The following is a 20,492-nucleotide window of genomic DNA, read 5'->3' as shown; positions in this document are numbered from 1 at the left end:
AAAGAAAACGGAAAAACTGAAAATGTAACGAGTGGATGAGCGAATATTGTAAAAGTTTTCTTGTGAATGTTCAGGAAACAGTGATGATGCTGAAGCACAGCACTCGTGTGTTGAACCCTGATTCTCACACTCCAACTCTCTTTATGCGCACAGTCACTTTTGGATGACGAGCACACAGATTTGTCATGAATGAAACTGACTCTTTAAAACACATAATGACCTGTACAGCACAAACAGAGAAAAGTAGCAAATATATGCAGACACATATGAGTCATGAAACACAAACATAACGTCCCACAAATCAAATAAGGAAGGAAGGAGTCATTATTACTGTAACTTTCACGCACAATGTTCACACCGGTGTGACACATGCTCATTTTGAGAGTCTACGCTTTGAGTGAAAGTACTTACTCTGTGTCAGAGTGGTAGGTGAAACACTCTGGGAGGTAGAGGTCGACTAAATCCATGTGCACTCTGCCACCATGCTCCGAAGAGGAGAAAAATGTTGTGTCAGGGGATGTCTGTTCCTGTTTGCCTCTGCTTCTCTTTGTCTTTTTTCCTCTCTCTCTCTCTCTCTCTCTCTCTCTCTCCTCTACAGATTTTATAAACTAACTGCACCCTTCACTGCTCTGTTTGTCACTTTCTCTTTATTCTGCCTCCAAACTTTGTCTCCATCTACTGCCCTTGTGTCACACTCTCAGCTGCTCTCATTGCCCGTCTGTCTGTCTTCTTCCTGTCACTCACACTTCTCACCAACAGCCTCTGGCTGCCTTTGAAGTCCTGGCTGTTGTGACTGTAGCTGTAGCTGTGTGTGACATGGGTCTCCAAGCAAAGCTGGCCCTCATGAATACTCTGCCACACCATTTGAATGGCCTTCCCCCTGAACGCTGAGCTGGCAGCTGGTTGGCTGTCGTCTGAGCCAATGAGGGGCAGACTGTCACTGGGGCAGGTGGATATAACAACAGAGGATGTTGGTATGTTTAACAGATTTTAATTCTTAGAAAGGACTTCATATGGAAAAGTGGACGGTGAAGTCACAATTAATAGAAGCAGATTTTGTTTTTATCATGGTGGTTGAGAAAAAGACAAATAATCTGTATTTATGTGCATGGATAAAAACCTCTAAACCTTTATTTCACTTTTATGTCTTAGTTGTACGATCTAAATCAATTAAAATTAAAATTACACGGATCTAATGACCTATACAGTGTATTTTTAGGGAAAGGGTAATCAGATCTAATGCTCAGTTGATTAACAGATGAATAAATACACATAAAAATGTGGCTTTTATAATCAATTATATGCATTCAGCTCAAGTCAGTTCAGCTTCTCAAATGTGAAAATAGGCAATTTCCCTGTTTTATATCATTGTAAATTTAATATGTTTGGATTTTAGACTCTTAGTTTAAAATTGTGGTGCACATTTTTCAATATCATCTGACATTTCATAAGCTAAGTGATTCAGTAATTGATTAAAAGCATACTGAATATGTGAATTAATTACTGACTGAAAAATGAAAAATCATTTGTTGTAGCATTACTCAGATCAAGAGTCAGACCAAATAATGTCAGACTGCTACATAATATAACTCAATTTAAAGTCGAGGTTTAAAATAAAGTCACCATCTTCCCACACAGATATGAATAAAGATACGGACGTCCACTCAAAAGCACAACGCACATATGTTTGTAGCCGAGCCTTAACTGACTTACTGCTACAGCTCTTTTATCTGTTTTAATCAGCTATGGCTCTGTGCCTAATGTGATGCTTTCCGCCTTTTGCTGACAACACACACGTGCATGCACAATGAGAAGAACAGTAAGTAGTGCTTGGCACTTAAAAAAAGGTAAACAGGTGCAACAAGATGGTGGAGAGAAACAAAACCGAACAAAATGTGCAAATTTAGTGAAAAAGCTTGCAGTTACCCTTTCCTGTGTCCAAATTGATGTTTCTTTTTACTTTATGAACACTATTTTCACAATACCTCAATAACAACTGATTTAATTTGAATGTAAGATATAAATTCCTTCAATAATATGAGTAATAAAACAGTAATTTAGCTAGTCCACTAATGAAGACAATCATTTCTCCAGTGAGAGTGAGGTGACAGTAAGCAGCCCAGGGCTAGATTAGTCTTATACAAGCTGTTGTCACTGTACGTCCTAATACACTTAAAAGACTGACACACACGTGAATCCATGTCAAGAAAAATCATTCTCATTATGCAGACACAAAAAGACACATTTGTGCACGCAGAAAACAAGTGTGTTTGTCTGTGTGGAGACACACACAGATTCAAGCCTTGTTTAGAGGTCAAATCACGATGGTGCACCCCGAGGTCCCAATATTTCAATCTCAGTGTGAATGTTTGCCACTGAGAACTGAATAAAAATATATCTCACTATAATAAAGTGACTAAACTTTCCTTTTCACATAGTTCCAGTTCAAAATATGACACAATATCAGTGAATTGTTCTCCATCAATGTCATGTTTTCCCTGCACAGTTCTGTCAGTTACCTTTCTCACTAAATATAGAGAAAGGTGCTGAAAATGTACCATGTGTCTTTTAACACTTAGTGATGGAAGAGTGAGGTTATTTCCAGGCAGAAAAGCCAATAATATTGTAGCATCAATACAGGATGTCAAAGGGAGTTTGGTACTGGAATTTCTGCTCTTTTCCTGTCAGGCCTGTCTCTTCCTCTCTCGTCAACATGACGTTGTGCTCATGCTCTGAGCTGAACCTTCTCAGAAACCAATCTCCACAGGAATGAAATCACCTGCGCTAATCTGTTGCTCAGATAAAGGCCAGACAGCAGACTGCATGGAGTGGGCCTTATCTCATTATGCACGGCATGAAACAGCTCGCCAGAACAGAAACGCACACCACATTAAAGCAGCCACGTACATAGACACGCTACATGTGTAAACAAACATACCAGTGCAAACACACAGGACAGAGTGCATATAAAATCCCATAAAAGATAAAGAGAGTGTGATTTCTAATGGTAGATAATTTTATCTGAACTATAAAATACAAAAAGCCAGACACTGAGTGCTACTATCGTATCAAATCTCCTCAAGTTAATGTATCACATAAAACATTATCTACACTGAGAAATTATCTTTTATAAACCATTTAGGAAACTGAATGTTGACGTTAAGGCGAAGTGGCTCTTATCGCTCAGTGGCTTTTAGTTTGGCAGCTGCCATCAATGGATTCTTTATTTGCTCAAACAAAGCCGAGGAGTTTTTTTTTATTTTATACATATCACACAGGAGTCAAGTGCAGGCTGGAATTAAGATTAATCATTTTATCAATGGTTGATATTTTTCTTGGCACCAGCTGAGTAGTCTTGAGACACACCATAACAATAGTAAGGCACACTTGAGTCAAGCCAGAGTGGCGTCAAGTGAAGGGCAGTACGCTCCCGAGTGGTTTATTTTTTCTGATAATTTCCTTATTACTGTGTACCACTTAACAAAAGCTTGGTGTTTCACCCCGCATGCAGAGACTCTGATTCAAAGTTTGATGTAGCTTGAAGTAATATAAATAAAAGGGTTACAGACTGGAAAGACTTTGCACTTGTTGAACTTCACAGGTTCATTGAACAGTTATCATCAAACAGATTAAATTCAGATTAGAGTTGAAGAAAGATTATTTACATGTCAAATAAATTAGCCACGCTAGTAGTGTGGCTCAGCCGTTCGGTCCAGACTGAAATATTTAATGGATTGCTGTAAAACTTATTACAGATATTCATGGTGCGCAGAGGATGAATCTGACGTTACCACCATGTGCCACCATGAGGTAAACATGAAATGAATGAGAAATGTTTGACACCTATTGAGATTGTTCCCAAAGGAAGAATTGCCATAACTAGTTGTTATAATTTGTTCTAATTACTAAATGTTACATACTAAATTAAGTTTCTGATATTAGAATTTGGCTTAAATTACCACTCTCACAGAGATGCTAGCAAGGCTGTAGACTTCCCAGAATCCAGAGTAAGCTTTTTAATTTGCTTGTTTTATCCAAAGCGGTCTAAAAATCTAACTGTATTCAATTAACAGTTATATAAAGAAGACAAAGGCATGAAATCCGCACACCTCTCCTTGCAGTTAGTGATATTTTTATTGGATGAGTACTCTAACAGTTCTATTATTGCTGTCGATTGAATGTCTGTCGCTTGACTAATCAATTAAGTATCTAATTGTAAAGGAGAGCTAGACCGATAAATCATTCATGCCGATATATCAGCCATGGTGTTAGCTTACAGCATATACACCGACCGGCCACTTCATTAGATACACTTAAACAATCCAGTGTGATCCAATACAACAACTGTGACTTGAACTTTCAGTTTTTGTTGACACTGTCCTGACACAGGACAGAAATGCAGATATGTTTGTGATCATATCAATCTCAATCTCAATTCTTTAAAATGAATGGATGTCTGTCAGAGGTGAAAAAGCTTTAGAGTCATTGAAAGCTGCTGCTGGATGTCAAATATGTATGTAATAAAAAATGTACAAAAAAAGGCAGCTTGTACCGCTGAGATGAAATAAAAACCTGAGGGGCTTCTAAAAAAAACATAATTGACAAGTAAACTGAACAGAGGGGACGCTGGCATGACGTAAACTTCAGACATAACAAGAAATGGAAACAAACGAAAGGCAGCAAATTAAATTGAACACGCGTAGCTGCAGTCAAACATCAAAAAAATATTTTTACACTGCCGAGGCCGAACCCAAGACAGAAGCTTAATAGCTGCTCTGGAGGGACGCTGCCTGTAACAGAGCACCCAGCTGCCAAGCTATTGACCCCGTACACCAGATGCATCCCATTTTCTCTGAAGAAAAGGAAAAGTACGAGTGAGGCAGACACCCTCATGCGTACGTGTGTGTGTGTGTGTGTGTGAGGCAGACACCCTCATGCGTACGTGTGTGTGTGTGTGTGTGTGTGTGTATGTTCACCCCTTTTCTCCTCATCCCTAAACTCACAGCCACCAAATCTCAGCCTCTGGGCACAGCTGTCAGATTGGCTTCCAAAACTGGACAGTCACTGTGCAACTCCAACCCCCACCACACAAACACAAACACAAACACACACACACACACACACACACACACACACACACTAGCATCAGTCCACAGATCTAGTGAGTGTAATCTGCTTAGTTTATGCCTGACTCACAGTCATCCATCAATTACTGAGACAGAGGGAAAGACTATTGACACTGTGTGCAAACACTATTGTCTCGCTGCACAGACACAGTACCTCTCAGACACTTAAATGGTTTACAAAAGGAGGGGTGGGCAGAGGGGTGAGGAGAATAAGATGAAGAACATGAGAGAAACGTGATCTAGAAATGGAAGAAAATAGCTTTGGTTTATATGCATGCCTTACAGTTTGGTGCCTTTAAATAGATGGATGGCAGGGAAATGATACATAAAATGACGGACTGACTGACAGATGAGCACTTGGAATAGGATCGGTTTCATTGTATTGATCTGTAGCACAGTGTACAGGGATCAGAGGTCACACACACACACACACACATGTGCGTGCCAGAAACCTTAGAAAGCCTCTGGGAGAAACTTAAAGCAACGTAACCATAGAAATGTCACTTAGAGCTTCTGGGACCTGCTGCTGCTATCCTCAGAGGGTCATTGGTCTTCAAATGGTTTTCACTTATCTGGGGATGTTACGGTCCCACTGGGGAGGAAGTGAGTCAGTGCTGGGAAACATATATGCACAGGAAGGCGTTCAGGCAGGCAGGGTTTCATTGGGACTGATTTCTCTGAATATTTAAGACTAACCAAAGGAAAAATGTGGAAATGCAGGCTCTTATAACTGTCTTGCATACCATAATAACTTAGGGGCTGTATTGCCCCCTAGTGGACAGATTTCTATGACATTCACAGCAGCATCTTGCCTTGAACTGACCACACGCTTGATAAGGACTGATTATTTAAAAGGATTGCTCAGGACTCTAATGGAAGCCTAATGTGAGTGAAGTTTAAACAGTTTACCCTGATTACGGAGTGTGCTCACAGTCCAGTACATTTCATTGTTTCCTCATCCAGTCGTCGTGTTGTCTTCTGGCTGAAGCCCATCCTGAGATTCTTAGGGCAATTGTGTAACCAAGCCTCTCCTAACAGCATAATGTGGATTACAACAGCATGGTCCCTTCATATTCTCAACAAGCAGTATTGGATTAACGGGTCAGTCTCTGGTCTCCAGCTCTGACTTTAAGTCACATTAGTTCGCTCACGTCAGTGCTGTCAGTTCGTCTACAGGTATTCATGGTACAGAGGAAGTTTGTGGTCCAAGTCTAACCAATGCTTGGTGGCATGCTCTTCTCTGAACCATATTTTTCATATATGTTTGCACTTACGTATACGTATAATGCATGTCTGACCCTCCTGTGAGAGGCATCTCTTCTCTTTTGGAAATGTTCCTTCCTATCCAAATGAAGGGGTCTTAGGATAGAGGATGTCGTGTGTTGTGCAAATTTTCAAAGCTCTTTAAAGGATCAGTGTGAAGGATTTAATGGCATCTAGCGGCATAGTTGCTGATTGTAACCCCCTCACATCCCCACTTCAATTCCAAGCATGTAGGAGAAACTACGTTGGCCTAGGAACATGCAAATAACACTATAGACCCTAAAAGTTATAGGTCAGTGTTTGGTTTGTCCAAGCACTTGTCCAATTTTCTGTAGATATAAAAGGTTCATCCTAAGGCAACAAACACAAACACAACGATTCTTATTTTTGCGTGATTTACCCACTGATATAACACAATAGTTATGCAGTTGTGTCCATTTCTGATTCCATTTTGGAAATAGAGCCCCCCTAAATCTGACACACCGGACCTTTAAATTGTACTGTTGTACTATACTAGTACAAATCTGAAGTACTTACAGCTAATAACTGTGCATAATAAAATGTCACACACAAAACATTTAATGAGCTTATAAAATGAAATGTATTGTTAAACATTAAACCTTATTAAACTTTATTGGCTTGCAGCACCTTGCAGAAAGTTGTAATAGTAGTTTAATAGTAGTTTCAGATGCCTTTAGGTTGTTACTTGGTTATTATACAGATACCCCCCAAAACTTATAATAATATCTCTAACTGGACCAAAAAACTCAAATTAGTCTGCAGCCATGTTAGCCAATCTGTGAGGGTGTACTTACAAGTAATGGTGCTTTTAACTGAATGCTAACATGCTCATGATAACAATACAAACAAATAGATGTTTAACAAGTATGCTTACCATAATCACTGCCTTAGTTTGGCAAGTTAGCATTCGCTGATTCTCACTAAACACAAAGTACAGCCGAGGCTGGGAAAGTCATCGGTTTTATAGGTAATCACTGATAAACCAAAATGTTGGACAAACATACATTTTGAAATGATGATGGCACTACAGGAAAAGTTTAGAAATAACCAAAGTCTTTACAATCCATCCTCTGGGGAACATGAATGTCTGAACCAAATGTCAGAACAATTCATGCAGCATTTGTTGAGATATTTCGACATCGTTATCTCTCTCGCTACAAGCGTGGCTAAAAACAGCAAATCAATTAAAAAATAATTAATTATTTATGTTGCAGCACAATTTGTCATCTCACTATCTTGTGACGCATTGGAGGCACCTGACAACTTTGAAACTACTGGAGAAAATTACTGTATATAAAGTCACTGGGGTGATTATTCTGCAGACTGTGTACTTTTACTTTTGACAGGTTATTTTAAATCTGTATATTTAGTGTGAGATAAAACTTTTAAGATTTCAAATGTGGGGCTTTTACATGTAATAGAGTATTTATTTAATGGAGTACTTCTTCCATGACTGATGATTTTTTATCTATATAACTAACTTAGTTCATAGATATGGTTCATGCTTTTTCACAATAACCCCCCCCCCCCCCCTCTTTTAAACACACACACACACACACACACACACACACACACCTGGTTCCCAGACCTGTCGTAGGTGATGAGCCACCGGTGCGGGCCCAACACACACACAGAATCCTGGGAGTCAGCACCACACAACTACTGCTGATGTCAGGAACTATTAGACACATTTTCACATAACCACACACACACCCAAAGAAAAAAAAAAAACAGTACGCAGTCTATCTCATCATATCACTTTATCTCCACAGGTGGCAAATTTAGCCCTCTGGTCCACTGTCAGCATGTCTACAATAAACAAATCAACACAGACATACACAAAGACTAAAAGAGCTCTCCTGTCATGTTGGTTAAAAAAATGTCGAACACAGCTTTATGTATTCGCCTTCTGGCTTTTTTTTTTTTTCTATCTACCCGCCCATCAAAATCCAGCCCTCAAACGTGGTCTAACGCGTCCTGTCAGCAGCTCCACAGGTGAGCCAGTCTCAGCTCACGACGCTGTATCACACCACGGGGAGAGAGCTAACGCCAATACTCTCCTATCTTTCTCCAATTCCCCTCGCCTCCTTCCCTTCTTCTTTCTATAATCCTTCACACTGTGTTGCCATGCTTTCCTTCTGTCTACGACTCCCCTCCTGTCCTTTCTCATCTGATCACGCAGATGCACCCAAGGGGCACTGCTGGGACTCACTTGCTTTCGGGCAAAATGTGACACCGGGCCCATTGCCTCATAGCTCTAACCCAGCATCCCTTTAACTCTACCCTTACACCACCCTTCTTCAAGTGTTTTAGGGTCCTGTTGTTGTAACCCCCCCCCCATCACCTTCCGGTCATCCCTTGCAGCCAGTTGGCCCCGTTCAGCACAGTCCACTGATTCCTGGCCACGCCAAGGTACACCAGTCAAAATGTAATTTTCTGCAAGATTACACATGATAATGACTCGCTTTGGAGGGTCGCCATAAATGATGACTTCCAATTATAGATGCATAACTATCGATCTGTCAACAGAAGCAGTGGGGAAGAAGAGAGAGAGGGACAGAGAGATGGGATGGAGCTGTAGAGATGTACAGTAATGTTATGTTTCCTGACATCTTTCTTGATGCCACACACACACACACACACACACACACACACACACAGAGACACACACACGCACACACAAAGACACAGTGCACGCTGCCGCAGACAAACTGAACAGACAAGCTGAACTGCTTACAAAGTCCTACATAGGCTGAAAAGCAAGTATTGATGGGAGCCAATAAAAAGCTTGAGAGATGAGTTCACCTGGGAGCAGAGTAAACCTTCACCTGCTCTCTCTCACACACACACACACACACACAAACACACACACACAGAGACACATTAAAAGACACACACCTCTGTTTCCATTCAAACACCACACTGGACTGTTTCTAAGCAGACAAGGGACAAAAACACATTTGCTGCAATTAAAAGAAGCCTTTGTCTACTTCTTCTCTTTTGCTCGTCTTATTGCCTTCGCTCCGTACTCACTGTCAGGTTCATCCACTGGCTGGACGGCTGGTCCTCCGCTCTACAGCTGCAGTCAGTCAGTCAGTCTCAAGGACAAACGCTCCAGCTCTCCTCGCCTCCGGTCCTGTAGCTCAGCGATGCAGCAGCACACACACACACACACACATAAATAGATAAACACACACACACACATACCCCCTTATCCTCCCCTTTCTCTCCTCTCTGATCCAGTGCTGAGTTTACCTACCTACCTGCCTAGCTTGCTCGCAGGGGGAGTCCTGAGAGAGTGTGTCAGACAGAAAGTGTGTCTATGAGAGGGAGGGGGGGGCTGTGGGAGGAAGAGGAGGAGGAGGAGTTGATGTTGAGGGGGTGCACATCCAGCGTTCCCTTATATGCAGAGGGAGGGTAGAGGACACACAGCGCTCCTGTATTCCCATAGATACAGAGGAGGGATTTCTATTGCAGCCTTGCAAAGAGAGAGAGAGGGAGAGAAAAGGAGAGAGAGAGAGAGAGAGAGAGAGAGAGAGAGAGAGAGAGAGAATCATATTTCAGCGATGTTGAGTCAGCATGTGAATGCGATGCATGTGTTGATAGAGTTGGAACTATTTAGAGGGCATGTTCTTATGGGAAGTTATGGATTAAAGCTCTGTGCGAGTGATGTCTAAGAAACACCAACAGCACTGAGTCCTCCTGCTGCTTTGTATTTAATCAGTGGATGTCATGACTCGGGTGAGAGGCTCGAATGTTACGTTTCGCCTTCGTTCACACTGGGCTTCAAACATATTTCAACAGGTGTGATTTTACAGTCATATTTCAGTCTGACAAGTGGCCATAAACTCATTTCAAACGATGACAAAGTCTCTGTTTGCAGCTTTATTTAGCTGACGTGGATAAAAACTTTTGCCTGCCCAAAATATTGAAATGGACAATATAATTTGCTGAATTTAGCATTTACAGTTAGCATTTCTTCAGCAGTTATAGTATACAAGGACAGAAATGCCAAATATATTCAGAATTTAAAGGAGTAATACATTTCAAAAAAATAATATGTTTGTTTAATCTGTACAAAAGCCTAAATGTAAAAATGTCACGTTGTGGCTTTATGAAGGGTTATTTGGCAGACTATTTCTTGTCATCACTTCACAGTTGCCAAACAAAACAGCGCAGACTCCAAGACGAGAGTCTTGAAGAAACAGCCCCATCACAAAACTTCATAAAAAAAAATCACAATTTGCCATTTTTACACTTCGGTTTCTTTTCATCGACACATCTGTTTTTGTACAAATTAAATAAAGATACGTGTTAATTATTGAACTTTCAACTTTTTGTTGACATCAGTCTAGCTGTTCCAGACTTTATGCTAAGCTGGCTATAGCTCCATATTTACCATACAAATATGACAGTGCTACCCTGTTCTCAGCCAGAAAGAGAATGAGAGCATTTTCCAAAACTGATCATCCTTCAAAGGAATCGTTATCATCAAAAATGTGTGTGTAAATAAAGAAATATTGGCCAATATATAGATATTGAATGTTTTCAACTCTCAAATAAATTCTGTCATTAAAGCCCCATTGTGTAACTTTTCTACCATAGAATAACAGATTTTAAACCATTATGATGCTACATTGACATCTAATCAGGTGAATGGTGTCTCTGTCATTGCCACTCTGCACCATCAATATTTACGACACTAGCTGGGGCTGTTAAATCACAAAAATACCCATTTCTATGCAATGTCACTTAAATATTGGCTTTAAAACTCCAGCATCAATCAGGCTCGAGTCAAAATGAAGTACAAAATGAGCTTTTGGTTTAAACCGCCTGATGAACTAAAAGGGGAGTGATACAATAACTACCACATAGTTTAGGCAGTCTCTGAGTTTAATATTTGTTTCTGTCACTGACAGCTCATCTCACACTTCTCCGAACAGGCCTTGCGGGGTAAAAGACCATACATCTGGTGCTCAACGGTTACAACAACGGAGTCGAGGAAACAAATATTGTTACAGTACAACGTCCTGCACATTTTGAAAATAATCATTTCTATTTTTTTTTTCTTTTCCTCGCCAAGACCTTTATCTCTTTACGTGCACCTAAAATAATTTCACCTCTGTATTTAGGACAATCTACGGTTGCAGGTGAGCTAAATTACCTGATTAACCTAAATTAACACAAGAAAAACAATTAAGTAATGACAAGGGGTCTAAAACTAAAAAAAAAAAATTCAATAAAAAATTTAACTTACTGTTTCTTTAAATCTTGGTTATGTAATTAAAAGGCCTGCACAGTCAAACAGGTGTTTTCACTTCTGTTTGATGAGAAAAGCTCTAATCAGGCTGATTAAGTGAAAACACCAAAGGCTATGTGAGCCCTTTGTGTCAGCAATATTCCTTCATTTTTCTGTTCTGAAAACATTCAGATTTGTTTAATTAATTTCCAAACTTGTGTGGAAACACTGAAATTCTTATGACAATCATGTAACCATTCTGTCGTGTACCGTCACTGAGCGTGGCTAAATACTGCAGTCTACAGTACAGACATCTGTCAGGATAAAACACCTCAACACACTGAGTGAAACAGGACAGTCAGGCAAGACTTTCACTAGTCCGACTGTGTGTTTTCTTAGTAAACATTTAGCTGCACATGCATACATAGTGGTGCTAAATGAAGGGAAAACTGTGGTTTTGATTTTTAGTTTGTTTTTTGGATAGATAAACATTCTGATGACATGACTTCTTCCATTAAAACAACAATAAAAAACGGATGACAAAGACATCCAGATATTCCAACAAACATCCCCAACAGTGTAACCGAACTTCATTCTAATAAAAAGAAACCTAAAATAACTTTTGAGGTATGGCTGACTAATACAGTCTTTGTTTCCACAATTCTTGTGCAATATCAGACAAAACCGTGTGTGATTATTTCACTAACCAGAACCGCTGACTGAAAAAAACAAACAAAAAAAAAAAACACCGTCATCATTTCTGTACTCGTCATGGTCAAAATTACCCCAGTTTTCTTGCCATCTGAGGTAACAGGGCTGAGGCAGCATGCCAGCTTAACACACTAACAATGAGGCATCAGTGTCATTTATTGTCTCCAACATGGAGGTCTAGGTCAGTTTCAGTCACTTTCACATGCCGTTCTCTGTTTGTGGTCTGCTTGGATATCCCAGGCTTCTTGAAGTTTCCCCAATATGGGAAAGTTTCTCTTTCATCACAGAGTGTTGTGTTGTGAGGACGAGCTTCATTCCTTCCCTTCTCATGACTCACATTCCTGAATTATTCTGGATTTTTATTTTATTTTTTTTAATTGTTCATCATCACTGAGCAGCCACACTCCTTGTAGCTCTTGTGGGCGTCTTTGTCTGAGCCTGCTTCAGGTTCCAGGATTCAGAAATCAGGCGTTCAGTTGAAACCTAGACCTGTGCCTTTGGGTCTCTGCATGGCTCGGATAGGCTCGGTCATGCCCCTGCCCTCTGGACCCAGGCCCATCCCCGGGCTCCAGCCCATGCTCTGCAACATGCGGCTCCCCATGTTAGTGTCAGGGATGGGCGGCGCGTTCTCCCCGACCAATCCTGAAAGGAGAGAGGAAAAAAAAGGAGCTTTATAATATGTACAGAGACAAATATGATAAGAACAACAAAATTCATCTTGTGTTGTCTTTTGTTCTTTTTTGTGAAAATATACATATGATTTTCAAGCAAAACTAACACTTTTTGTTGGTTCCAGCTGCTCAAACGTAAGAATATGCTGATGTCATCATTTCATTGTAAATGAGGGTATATGTATATAATGTATTAGTGTGTCTTTGGTGAACCACAGTCCTGTTTTGCTTGCTATACATTGTATTTAGGTTGATTGCAGCTGTGTGCCACTATTACCCAAGAAAAGATTTCTTATCTTATATATTTTATATAAAATGACTACATGGAAAAATCTGATTTCTAGTTACATCTTACACGTCCATAAGTCTTTGCAGATCTTGGTGATTATTTCCTATATGATGATGAAAAGCCTCTTTTAATTTCTGGGTTGTTTGTTTTTTTGAGCACTCGATGGTACTTTTGTGGCTGTGATCCATAGACAGTCTGTACCGTTAAGAATGATTCTTGTGTAGTTGGTAAAAGAGGTTAGTGGTATTTGAGTTTGTTCTGAGCACAAGTCTGCGACGAAATTTGCAAACTAATGTTATGGTTTTCTGGTCTGTGTCAGATTGTTCATTCATTTCCCAAACCCCGACCATGGGACAGAAGAGTCCTGTACAGAATTACCCCATTCTGGGTCACGCTCACTTTCCTCCATGTCTGTTTGTGTATTTATATTTTCTGCCTCCAGCCTTTATCCATAACCCTGTAGGAAAAGCGTCCTCTGAATGATGGAAAATATTACCATAAAGAGTGTGATTTATGACACAACAAAATGAAAGAAAGAGCATTATATAAAACCATAGATATTTTCTATCATCACATGATATTTATCATCATATTGCAAAGCCCTAGTCGGAATTTATGTTAATGTTTTCAATGTTAACAGATTAGTCTATACAACAGAAAGATATTAGATTAGATATCCTTGCTTAAATATAAACGCCTGTAAAACACGTTGTCCAGTAAAATTGTTATGGTACATTAAATGTAATCATGTAATCAACGTTCTGCTTTCCTGGACATTCATAGACCAGTCACAGAGACCAACCTATTAAACTTTTTCATCCCGTCTTTATTTGTATGAAGCACAGGGCAGAGACACCCGCACACATGACTGCTGAGTCCCAAGTGGGTTCGAGCCAAATTGTCAGGATGTGAATCTGGCAGGCCCTCACCTCCTCCCTGCTGTGAGGTCGGCACCTGCTGTTGCTGAACAGAGCACCGGTGTCTGGAGCAGGTATCAAATGTGCCTGATATTTGCAACGCATCGCTGATTGTGTCACTTTGGTTAATAAAAATTCAGAAATCCATAATACATTAAATTTGCCTGTTAGCAGAGTTTACTGAGAGTTTAGTGTAGCTTTTACTTTTATTTATTTTCCACCAGTAATACTTGTGTTGGGTCAGAGGATAAATAGAGAAAGGGAGCACCTGCTTACAAGACAATTCTGGCGTCAAGGTGATGAAAAATGGGACATGGCTTCAGACTAAATACATTATAATGAGTTTGACCGGCTTTGCTACATCACCCCAAAGCATCAACTGGCCCAGGGGGTAAGGAGAGTGGTTTGGAGGAGGAGGAGGAGGGGGGGGGTGTACACAAATGTTACTGGCTAAGAGCTAATCCAGTATCTCTGCTCTGATAGCACGACAAGCCAGCTGACTCTTGTCCAACAAAGCTTAGGAGGAAAGGGGGTTAAAAGCTAAAGCGGGGTTTAACAACAAGAGAGGAGGAGAGGGGGAGAGCAATATGAAGGATGAGGAACTCCCCTCCCTCGATTAAATTCTTTTGTGCGGTAAAATTCTCAATTTTCATCCCAGTCCCTCGTGTTTACATCAGTTTATGTGCCAGACAGAAGGCAATGAGGAAAGCAGGCTGGTGAACATACTGAGCTCGACCAAGAGGGGGAGGAAAACAAGTGAGAAAGTGAGAGCCAAAAATACAGTAAACGGGCCAGTTGGTAAAAAGTGCCAGATGGTGTGTGAGGTGTAGCTAGGTGTGCATCCAATACCTGAGGGGGCGGTTGATCCGAGGGGGGCTGCTTTTCGCCTCCGCTTGACATCCCCTGTACATAGAGAGCCGAGGTGCCCGCTGGTCTGTCTGCAAAACCAGCCGAGCACGACAAAAATATGGCAGCGTTAGTTTGACTTCAAACAACACTGCAGAAAAAAAAATACCATTAAACATTGGGAAACCAATGCAGCAGGGACAAACGCAGGTAAAGGAAATTAATCCGAGCTCTGGTCGTAAATCACCGATGTTTTAAGTTAAACTATTCTCACCTGCTGGCTGTTTTTACCGAGCAGCTCCTCCGATGCCCTCTGTCTGACCGTGGGTCCCAATGCAACTGAAGAGGCAAAGAAGAGGAAAAACAAAAGTTAATGTTCCCGCAGTTGGCAGGTAATCCATGCATTAAAACAACATAAGTGTGTTTAACACCAACCATGATGGGTCTTTGTAATAAATCAAAATCTGAACTTTTAATCCAGTTGAAAGGGAACATAATTAAATAAATGAAACGTGGCTCACCTGTCCGTGTTCTCTCCTCGAGCCCGAGCTAAACCAAGGTCTGTTGGAGATATAACAGTGTCATTCAGGCCCTCAAATTCCCATCAAGGCAGCGTTCCAGAAACAGAAAGCAAACCACTATTCATCATCATTTCTCTCCAAAAGTAAATAGTTGGCCCTCGTCCACCAAAGAAACTTTTACAGAAAGCCAAGAACCTTTTTAGACTTTAACGTGGAAACATTACTTGCACTTGGACTGCAGGGACTTCAGTTAAAGTCCATGTAAAGTAAGAATAAATATGTGTTTGTCAGACCAAAGAAGAAAGTGTTATTAACCCCACAGCCAAACTTGAATGACTAAAAATACCGATAAGTTTATGAAATTAAGTGTCAAAATCAGGGAAAAATGAGCAATATTCTCAGCTCCAGGACTGTGGGGGTGGACTGTTCTGAAGCCATGCCCACTCCTGGGAGCAGTCACACAGTAATTTTGAAGCGACTGAAACGTGTCAGATGAGTTCAGAAAATGACATGACTAACTTTGAAACACTCTGAGTGAGATGACTTCATCTCTATCTCTCTGCTAGGGGTGCAGGGTTAGGCTCAGGGTGGCCTCAGCGTGTCATCGAGCCACCGTTTAGGACCGCTCAAAAAATCCTGGACTGAAAACTGTTGAAAAACTGTTTTAACCTATGACTCCACATTTCAGTAACATATCATTCAAAGTCTTTTAACATGTTTTCAGCAACTATTTTCCAGCATATTTTATGTATTTCGAAAGAAATCTCAGAATTGCCTTTACACATTTTATTGTGTTTTTGTGTCAATCTCTGCCGTCTGTAAACCAAATTTGTGTCCTAGACGATTAAATCGGAACTGATTTTAGATGAAAGCTGTGGCTCACACTTTATGACCACTGTTTGTGCTGCACCTTGCTTCCATGAAGCATAATTAAAGTGTAATCATTAGAGCAGATTAACAAGAACAGCCAGAATTAAGAGCAGTTTGAGGAAAGATGGGGACTCACTCATGGGAGTCCTGGCTTTGTCTGCCCAATCTGTCATTGAAGCCTTGACTCGAGCTGCCCTGCAGCCCCGCCTCAGATGCCTGCTGGTTTCCATGGAGACGACTGAGCCTGGCCTGGAACCCTGACAGACACATTGCGGGTTTGTCAGCAATAAATGGTTATTTAAATGAGCAGATTATTATTATTATTTTTGTTTTAGCATTTTAACATTTAAGTGCAGCAGAGAGCGGCAACTGAGCCCAATGGGTCTCACCAATACAGATGGGTCGTCCTTTAAGACCTTACAAGGTGGAAACCACTAATGATAGACTGTATTCTGAGCGGCACTGTGTACAAATTGTTTAGATATGTATTCTTTTCAGGTTTAATTTATTTTTTTCTATGTCGTACTGCTTGCCAAAGCCACTGGTATGATTTATTATTCCCTATATTTACTATACAACGACAGCCATATATCCCAACATTATCTCCTGTTTGTGTGAAGTGTTTGCCTCCTACTGGTCAACAGCGAGACTGCAACAACATTGTGAAATGTTGGCCCCCAACCCTTATGATCATATCCTAAAATCTAACTATATACGCTCCTATTGTTTTAATGGACATTTAATATTAAAACTGAACATTTATTATGTCTGACTTTCTGTTTCCAGCCTACCTCTCTGAGCTCCAGGACTCATAAGGGGGAAGGACCCAGTGAGGATGTTGTTGAAAACGGGGTCAGCTAGGTCCAGCTCCTCTGACCCAGTCTCTCTCTCCCACCAGGGAACCACTCCTGCTATGCCGCACGCACCTCCAGGACCTGAACCAGAGCCCGGCTCACCCTCGTAGAACCAGTCGCTCTGCTCATCATCACCTAAGAGAAAAAGAGATGGGACAGAGGCAGAAAATGTGACTAGAGGATCATGAGCATTACAACGGATTGAGTGATTCCACAGTTTCCTGGATGTACAACACTGTTTCTCTTAACAGGAGCTGTTTAGAGACACAAATAAAAAAGAAGCTCTACTATGGATCCACCTGTATAAAATATATACATCACATAAAAAGATTGCTCACACAAGTGTAGGATCCTCTGTAGCGTACATATAGGCGTTTAACAAAACTAACAGCTGCACCACAGACATAATGATCATTACCGTACATTAATGTACAAAAATGAGACACCATCGGCCAGTGATGTTTGTAATTAGGTCACAAACATTTGATAGCTGCCATTGTTTTAGTGACAATTATTAATAACCGGTGTCAATCCCCCGCCCCTGTTGTCTTACCAACATATACCAATAGCACTTGTTTTGAGCTTGATCAATAATTGTAAACACGTACCTTGCCTCCCCTCGTCGTTGGTGTAGAGGCCTCCGTCGCTGCTATTACTGACACTGCTGGTCTCGCTGACAAAGACAGAGTAGAGGATGAAAGTTTAGAATACACATTAAAAAGAGTTTTCAAGCAAGAAAATGGTCAATAAGAAGTCAACTAAAAGAAAATCTAGCTAGCTCACACACTAGTAACACTGTGGGGTGTTCAATTTTTAATACTAATATGTTTAATATCTTAGTGCCAGTATCTGAGTTTGCCTATTGACAACAGAAGATGATGTTTTCAAAAGTTAGCCATAAGTAAAACAAGTAAATAAGTAAACAAGCTGATCAAAAACCAAAAAGTTCAGCTATTTCACACGTTTCTGTCAAAACAACAAAAGGTATTGATGTTTGATGTTTGACACCCAGCCCTACACAGAACAGAGTCCTCTCTTACCTACAGTGTCGCACACACTCATAAATATGTCACACAGGAGAAGAGACAGAGGAGTTGCAACTTCTGGAAACACAGGGCACGAAATAAATAAGTCAAAACACTAACCACCTGTCACTCATGTCCTCATCTGAGCCCTTCTGCTCCTCCAACTCCATTTTGTCTTTGGACCCTTCTGTTGGAGAAGAGATGGGGTCCTCACTCTCTACCACCACCCCTTCATCTGCAGCGTCCATTCCCAGCCTGTGGGTGGCCAGTTTCCTCTTCTTCACCCTGTTCTTCCCTCCTCCTCCTCCTCCTCCTCCTCCTCCTCCTGCTGGCCCCACCAGTCCACAGAGCTCCATGGCACTCCTGCCCTCACTTGGGCCAAGACGATGTGGCCTGACGCCAATACGGGCTTTGGGGACAGGTGGGGGTCCTAACATGGTGGACGACGGGGGTTCTGGTTCAACAGGTGGATCTACAGCCATACGTTTGACCTTACGTCTCCGTCTAAGGCTGCGAGTTCCCTCTGCGGACCCAAGGACGCCCAAGTCGTCTGGCCAAAGCGGCCGCTTGCTCCGTCCTGTGTCTGCTGCTAGGAGGGAGCGCCGTTTGGGGCCAAGTTGTTCATCTGAGTCGCTGTTGTCACGGGCATGGCTGTTGGCAGCAGAAACACCCCCAGTACTGGCACGGTAGTCCTGCAACAAACATCAGTGTGTTAAATACCAGACTGTGATTCTGATGCTTAATTTAGAAACCTGGATAAACTTGAGGATCTTAATTGGGCCAAAGCGATATCTGAGTGAGGCTAAATTTATTTCTCATCCTGCTTCATCTGAAGTACATACTTTTCTCCACAACAACACAGAGAGCAAGACAACAACATTTCTGGATGTCTTAAGACTGTCCAAAGTGTTTGCTCAAGGACTTTTCACCACTGACTCTCTCATGGTCCTCCATCCATGAACCCCCCGGCCCACCTTGTGTTCTTCCACACTGGACTCTGAACCCTCGCTGAGGTGGCCCGTCTCCCAAGGCGGGTGCGGGTTGTCCGAACGTCGTTTCCTACCCCTCCGCTTCCGAGCCTGCCTCTTCAGCAGACAGCCCACAGCCAGCGCGTGGTCTCCTCCATCACCAAAGCCACCACGAGCCGCCTGCTCAGAGCTCTCCTCCAGTGCTGACACCAGGTCATGGACCAGCTCGTCCATCGTCCGGCGAAAGTGCCTGAGGTGGAGGGAGGAAAAAGGAGGGATGTCAGGACACTTCAAATCATATAAGAATGACAGCCATGGGTGCTTTTTACATACTTCTTGGGACAGTAGGCCATAAAATAAAGAGTGTATGTAGAAATTATTTGTAAACTCCTCTTGGTGGAGGAGAGAGAGGCAACTATGGGTCATTACAGACACAACTAGAGGCGCTAGCAATCTTAACCATAGCTGTTTAATCTCCGTCCACATTAAATAACATAAGCAGCTACGAAATTCATAACTAATTATTCATATTTTACACACTGTGTCAATGTCGTCGAGCAAAGTTGTCTGTAACTTAATACTCACGTTGATAAATGGTCACAGGTTTTGATTTTTAAGAGACGTCGTTTGTAAACTCTGACATTACTCTGCTAGCTGTTGTGATTAGCTTCGAGGGCTAGCGTAACGATTTAAAGTCGACCACAACTAAACGAAAAACTATCACTGAGCACAACCAACAACAACCAAGAGTCCGGATTCAGAGGCTTGAAATGTGCCAATCTTAACGACTGTCGCCAGGAAATTTCACCAAAAAAAAGCCACTTGATTTCAGATTAGCTTCGGGTGCTAGTCGGTTAGCATAGCTAGCGTTAGCTTCCCCCTTAGCCGGTTGATTTCACGAGAGTTGAGTGGACGTGAACAATATGTCACGTCTCAGTGATTTCAAAGACCACCTACCAGCCGGTTCCCGCTTTGCCGATGGTTTTTAAATTAGCTGCACGGAACATTAAAGCCGTCAAATGCCAGATACCTTTAGCCAGAAACAACGGACACACATTTACACAGCACAGACACCATCCTGACAAAAGCTGACGATCAGCTCGCTGGATCAATATGCGACAGGAGGAGGAGGACCGTGAACGCAGCAGGAGGTGTTGTGCTGCCTTCACGG

At 41.6% G+C, this 20,492-nt stretch overlaps 2 protein-coding genes across 6 annotated transcripts in view; both read right to left on the bottom strand.

Moving 5' to 3' along the window:
• The window catches only part of LOC104925618 (estrogen-related receptor gamma), a 29,199-nt gene extending 19,467 nt beyond the window's left edge, over window positions 1-9,732 (bottom strand). Inside the window, exons 1-2 of one of the 4 annotated variants that reach the window (XM_027284610.1) lie at window positions 9,674-9,732; window positions 9,444-9,546 (exon numbers count right to left, since the gene is read on the bottom strand). Coding sequence is in view for 1 of the 4 variants with exons in the window: in XM_027284608.1 (XP_027140409.1) it covers window positions 412-467 (56 nt within the window). In the remaining 3 variants the exon portion in view is untranslated. Of the gene's footprint in view, window positions 1-411; window positions 874-9,443; window positions 9,623-9,669 lie in introns of those variants that run through there. The other 3 variants (XM_027284611.1, XM_027284609.1, XM_027284608.1) reach the window with 3 other exon arrangements.
• A 1,526-nt stretch (window positions 9,733-11,258) lies between these two features.
• gpatch2 (G patch domain containing 2) lies at window positions 11,259-20,492 on the bottom strand. 2 transcript variants are annotated; one of them, XM_019261465.2, is made up of 10 exons: window positions 20,279-20,492; window positions 19,328-19,571; window positions 18,474-19,045; window positions 17,937-18,001; window positions 17,266-17,463; window positions 16,611-16,731; window positions 15,605-15,644; window positions 15,358-15,422; window positions 15,087-15,175; window positions 11,259-13,002 (listed from the first exon to the last, which is right to left on the bottom strand). In XM_019261465.2, exons 1-10 carry the CDS (start codon window positions 20,326-20,328, stop codon window positions 12,833-12,835), a joined length of 1,614 nt encoding a protein of 537 aa, XP_019117010.2. In that variant the 5' UTR covers window positions 20,329-20,492; the 3' UTR covers window positions 11,259-12,832. The 2 variants fall into 2 exon arrangements, with proteins under 2 accessions (XP_019117010.2, XP_010737581.3); XM_010739279.3 differs by having other exon boundaries at window positions 18,477-19,045.

The sequence above is a fragment of the Larimichthys crocea genome, chromosome XI, assembly GCF_000972845.2.
Source record: "Larimichthys crocea isolate SSNF chromosome XI, L_crocea_2.0, whole genome shotgun sequence".
NCBI lineage: Eukaryota > Metazoa > Chordata > Actinopteri > Sciaenidae > Larimichthys > Larimichthys crocea.
Note: the sequence above shows the minus strand (reverse complement) of the source record. Positions and strands in the feature narration are given on the sequence as shown.